The sequence below is a fragment of the Herpailurus yagouaroundi genome, unplaced genomic scaffold (assembly GCF_014898765.1).
Source record: "Herpailurus yagouaroundi ecotype Mexico unplaced genomic scaffold, PumYag 222, whole genome shotgun sequence".
In the NCBI taxonomy this organism is placed as follows: Eukaryota; Metazoa; Chordata; class Mammalia; order Carnivora; family Felidae; genus Herpailurus; species Herpailurus yagouaroundi.
This window is the reverse complement of record NW_024412453.1, coordinates 11,623,869-11,629,868: the sequence shown is the minus strand read 5'-3', so window position 1 is coordinate 11,629,868 and position 6,000 is coordinate 11,623,869. Positions and strand designations below refer to the sequence as shown.

At 48.0% G+C, this 6,000-nt stretch overlaps 1 protein-coding gene across 1 annotated transcript in view; it reads right to left on the bottom strand.

Annotated features, from left to right (window-relative positions):
• The window catches only part of GRIN2A (glutamate ionotropic receptor NMDA type subunit 2A), a 368,706-nt gene that overhangs the window by 51,752 nt on the left and 310,954 nt on the right, over positions 1–6,000 (bottom strand). Inside the window, exon 11 of the mRNA XM_040459051.1 lies at positions 2,188–2,348. Coding sequence (XP_040314985.1) covers positions 2,188–2,348 — 161 coding nt within the window. The remainder of the gene's footprint in view (positions 1–2,187; positions 2,349–6,000) is intronic.

Here is a 6,000-nt window from a genome sequence, read left to right as displayed (position 1 = left end):
TGGGCTCTGTGCTGACAGCTCAGAGCCTGGAGCCTGCTTTGGATTCTATGTGTCCCTCTCTGTACCCCTCCCCTGCTTGTGTTCTCTCGCTCTCCATAAATAAATAAATAAATAAATAAATAAATAAATATTTTTAAAAAAAGACTCATACTCCTCCAACTCTGGTTTCTGAGTTTGCTGTAATAGCACAAATTATTTCTCACATGGAAAACTGAGTCTAGAGTAAAGCTGCCAGCTGCCCAGGTTTGCTGGGATGGACGTCGTAATTATTATGGCTTCCAGAAAACAATGTGTACGATTTATGGCTAGGAACCGTTTCCATTCCTCGACTCCCTTTTGTTCATATTGTTTTTTTTTTTAAAAAAATGGTAAAGCAAGAAAACAACCCATTTGCTGCACTGGGTGACAGATAGATCGGGACGGGGCCAGCGAGATTCCACTCACTCTTTCTAACCACTGTCATCCACATTTGTGTTCATGGTCCGTCCAAACCGACAGTGTATGTTGAAGAAAAGACCATGGCAGAAACAAACATACAAAACCCATATCTGGGGCTCAACTGGAAAGTCATCAGAATTTTCTGGTATCTACCGAGATCAAACACACATGCATTTTACAGCTCGGCGATTCCTGTCTTAAGTATGTATCAAGGGCGGTGTACTCCCTTGTGCAGCGAGGGCATGTGTGAGAATGCCCCTAGAAGCATTACCCCAAACATCCCCGAATGGGATGCCACCCCAACGTTCACGACTAGCAGACGAGGATGACTCTGTGGCATGTCCCCACAGTGGACTTCCACACCGCCACGGCAATGACAGACCTGCAGTGACACGCGGCGATCTCGCAAACAGACTGCTGGGCTGAAAGAAGGCGAGTGGAAAAGAAGATGTCCGGTGTGATCTTACTGAGATGCTAGAATAACAGGCCAAATGAGTCTACGGTGGCGAGGCTGGTGGCGGGATGGGGGGGGGAAGGGCGTGGCAGGGTTTCTAGGGATTGGCTACGGATGGTCAGTTTGGACAAAGTTGTCAAGCACTGTCCTTAATGTGTGTATCTTCTCTGCATTTGTGTCCGGCCTCGATGAGATGTTTTAAAAATCACTCTGAGCTAGAATGCGCAGCACGTGAACGAGTCTGGGGTAAGCCATGGCCTCGACTTCTCAAGACGTGTTGTCCCAGCCCCTGCTGAGATACCAAAGAGATTCCAAAGAGACTGAAGGGACAAAATGCGACCGGCCAAAGCTCCTGGAAATCGTGCGGAGGTTGGGCTTGAGGGTTTAGACAGGGCCCCTAAGGAAGAGGCTGTGGACGAAACTACGGGATGATGCACAACAGTCATGTCTCACACCCCCCAAGACGCATCTTGCACATCCTCAGCATTTTGAAGAGGCCACAGAAGAGAATTTAACCTTTACACCAAATAAGAGCACTGGCAGTCGGGTCGTGTCTGTGCAAAATGCTTTCCGGCACATCTTCCCTCAATCCTCACAAAACCCCTATGAATTAGGTCCCGTTAGGATTTCCATCTTACATATGAGGCTGGGAACAACTCAGCGTCTGTCCCAAGCCACACACGGTATCAACAGGGGGAGGAGAGGCACACTCCAGCTTCACCTCCCAAGATCCTAGCCTCTGCGGTCTTTTCTCAGCAGGTCCTCCCTCCGAGTAGGCTACACTCTGCAGTGCCAACAGGTGGACGGGGACATCGGCTGCACCTTTAGAGACGCTGCTCTTCTCTCCAGCTTTCCTTTCTGCTTCGTCAGTGCTACACTATCAGCTTTTACATACGGCCACTCGCCAAAAACTCCTACCCCAAATCAGATAAAAGTCTGCAGCACTCTGTTTTCAGCACTGTCGAGAGGCTAACAGACCCTTTAGATCTTTCTCTCTGGCTGAAATATCCCACAGGGTTGCACCAACTTCTTTATCAGTTGAAGAAACCCCTCTGGTTCTCTGCATTTTCAAGGGTCCTGGATTTGTGTTTCCTTAACACGACTCAGAAGGAAACCTGTGGTGCTCATGAGATTAACCAAAAGAGCCCTCACGTGGGGTTCATCTGAACCACAGCCACTTTCCAGAAAACACCGCTGCGAAGGCAGGTAAGCACCAAGGCACGCAGAGTCATTTTCTGTGAGGTTTATGGGCTGGCAGGCCTGCAGAGAAGAAAACAAATCCCCATCATCCTTACCCAGTTTTCAAGCTGACCAAGGCATCTTCCACTCCCTTCTGATTGAATTTGGTCATGTACTGATGCATGTAGGGGTAGTTATTACGAATGTTTCTCTCGGTACTGCCGTTAGGCACCGTGCCAAATCGGAAAGGTGGGGAATAGTCGTGAGGTCTCTGAAACTGGAGAGACAGACAGACAGACAGACAGACAGGACAGAGACAAAGAAAGAAGGAGGAGAAGTCAGCCACCATTGTGTCTTGTGTCGGGAGTTAAACATATGCACGCCCTAGCACAGGACAGCTGAAAAACCATTCATTTCTGTTTCCTTTTTTATTTAATCCCACCTGCCACTGGCCCGTGAGCTCTGAGAGGTCAGAAACAGTGTCTGTCTCGTTCCCAACTCTCCCCCCAGCGGCGAGCACAGGGCCTGGCTGCGTGTGCGACAGGCATTTGTTGGATTAACTTTTTTCGGCCCCATTATAGACTGGCCTTGCGGTGGGCACACGGGCCGTGCTCAGGAAACACTAACTGTGCCGAAATGAAGGTGTTACTTTAACTCGGTTCATTTTATCTACCTTCTCATGAAATTTCTCTGTTTTCCCCACCAATCACTCCCTTGTCTGAACCTCATTCACAATTACCATGACCGCCCCTGGGCAATGATGAACAACTCAATGTATCACGCCAGGATACGCCTCCTTGGCCTAAGGATTCTCTTCGGCTGGTTGTTTTTACAAACAGCAGACACAGGACAAGGTCTGAAGAGTAAAAGCCCTTTTGTAAGAGACACACTGATATTGGTAGGGGTGTCTGCCTCTCAGCACCTAGAGAAGGAAGATGGCTCATCTCTAGAAACTCTTATTGTTGAAGGCACCAACTTAAGTCTATAGAACAGCCCTCATCCTTGTTTACTGTGCTTTTCCTGACAAGCTCCCCTAACAGGACTCCTCACCCCCGCCCCCCGTGTCTCTCTTTTGTCCTTAGCTGGTGACAGTGGTCAAGTTGGTGGCTTGGGCTATTGCAAAGAGTTACTTGGCTTTCCTGGGCATGTCCCACGTCTACAGAATGTATCCATGCTATTAAACTTTTGTTTGTTTTTCTCCTGTTCATCTGTCTTTTGTTACAGAGGTGTCTCAGCCAAGAACGTACAAGGGTAGAGGGAAAATTATGTTTCCTCCCCTACAGTAACTCTGTGTTTGCCATTTACTCATTCCCCACTCGATCATTCATGCATGGCCCACTTATTGGGGGCCTAATATATTCCAGGCATAATGGCAGCCTCCACGAACGTTTCTTGAGCTGGAACCATTAGCTTCTTGGGGATGCCCATATCTTGAATGGCTCTCAAGCCCCCATTAAGGTTGGCTGTCCATGCTCCACTTGTCTTCCCTGATTGACTGATATTGTGTTCATAAGTGCAGTGCCTGGGACAGCCCAGCGAGAGTAGGAGTCAAGAGTACTAGGTCTGAGTCCCAGAAACAGAATTAAAATCTAGAGTCAGCAGAGGGCAATAGGTACAAGTGTGAGCTCAGGTTCAAAAGTTAAAAAATCAGGTTCTATCATTTATGAACTATGAGACCCTAGATAAGTCACTTTATACTGCCTCCATTTATTTTCCAGATCAGTACTCCTCTTGTAGGGGTTAGTGGGGCATTCTAAAATTGTTAAAATTTGTCAAGTAATTAAAATAGTGCCTGCAACAGAATGAGCACTCAAAAATAGTTATTATTACTTTTCAATTTTATTATCAGCATGGACAAAAAAAAAAGTAACTTGGGCTTCATTTTTCCATGAAATAGGAAATTCTGGAACTATACAGTAATGATAATGACTGGCACTTTTTGAGGACTTGCTTAGGGCCAGCATTGTGCCAAGGACTTTACAGATGCTGGAGCATTTAATCTGCACAACGAACCTGCCAGGTAACAAATCTTAGAGGCTCCATTTTACAGATGGGGAAACTGAGGCTGAGGGAGGTTACATGACCTATTTAGGATCACACTGCTTGCAAGCAGCAGCCCAGAATTCCATCGCACCTATGCCTGACCTCAGGTTAAAGTCTGAACTCTGTCCTTCCACAAAGTCCGTCGCTAGTAACCACTCCTCTTTTAGAGGGAGGACCGTGCGACCCACAGAAGGGAAGGACGCCCAGCAAACCCATGGCGGCACCGGGGCTAGGATCCAGAGGCATCTGAGGCTTCTAGGTCAGCATGTCTTACACGCAGCTAAGAACTGCTGGAGAAGGCATCCAAGTTCACCCGAGCCAGACCAACCACAACCATCATTCTTCCTTCCAGACTCACACTTCATTTCACCGTTAATTAAAATTTCCACTTGAAAATCGTGTCCCCTGAGTTAGGCAAGCCGCTGTGTAATAAGCAGCCACCACTGCATTTGGGGGGACGTGGCCATACATTGGCCAAATGAGATCTTCCTGCTGGGTGCCTTGCATTGGTAGAGTGTGTGTGCGTGTGCGTGCGCGCACATGAACAACAAAATGCTCTTTGCACTCCCTCTGGCGGGCAGTGCCTCAATTCATCACCAAAAGAGGAAGAGGCGCCAGCCCCGCTCGTGGGCACGGCAGCCGCCTGCTCTGGGGACACAGGTAAGTACTCTGTATAAATCCAGGTGCTGTGTCAGCTGCTTCCGATCTCCAGAGGCATGGGAGATGGTCCACTTGACCAGATGTCGTCCCCTTCACTCCCCGTCTGCAGCAGAGGGGCCACGTAGCTCTTTACAGGTTTGCTTTGGTCCCTACCTTGGGTTTGCACAGTGACAGAGGCAGATGTTCAGCCTCAGTGGTGAACTTCCACACTTCTCAGGCCTTAACTGTACCATCACCCCCACAAAATTCAGCCCAGCACCGAGATCCAAAAACCTTTCCCACTAGAGTAAAGGATGTCAAACTTAAAAAAAAAATTTTTTTTTATGTTCATTATGCTTATTTACTTTTGAGAGAGAGAGAGAAAGAGAGAAAGAGAGAACAAGCAGGGGAGGGGCAGAGAGAGGAAGACACAGAATCTGAAGCAGGCTCCAGGCTCTGAGCTGTCAGCACAGAGCCTGACGTGGGGCTCAAACCCACGAACAGTGAGATCATGACCTGCGCTGAAGTTGGATGCTTAACTGACTGAGCCACCCAGGTGCCCCAAGGCTGTCAAACTTTTTACAGCATGACTCTCAAAACACACTCTATGGACTAGGACATTCTTCATGTATACCCTGTCCACACACACACACACACGTGCCACTTCCCTGCACTCTTTCTACATGTGATCTATTCTGATGTCACTGAGATGTTCTATTTCTTTAATGGCCACAACCCTTACATTAATTTCAGGGCTCACTAAAAAGCTAGGACCTACAGTGTGAAAAATAGACCGTAGGCACAAGAGGCAAGTGTGGGTCATCTCTTAAATCCTGGGGCCTCCCACTGAGGACATCGTCCGTGTAGTTTTCAGAAATGATTTCTTGTGCAACTTTCTCCCAGAGAGTTCTGTGTCCAAAGAGAACGAAACAGATGTGGGCTGTAGCAGAGGAAAGGGTGGTACAGAGATATCCATGGTCAGCAAGACCACAGAGCAATGTAATCACGATGCCGGGGGTGGAGGGAGTCAGTGGAACTCCCTGGGGCTTCTCTCTCTGAAGACTATACTCCCTGGTCAAGTTCATTGCCTTCACTTGGTCTTAGGCTTAGACAGTTCAGCTCCTCATCTGCCCCTTAGGAATTGAGTCATTTGGGGCAGCTGCCTAAGTTCTCCAAGCCTCAGTTTCTCTATGTGTAAACTGGGGACCGATTTTGCAATTAATCATTTGGTCCTTCAAAGAATACGT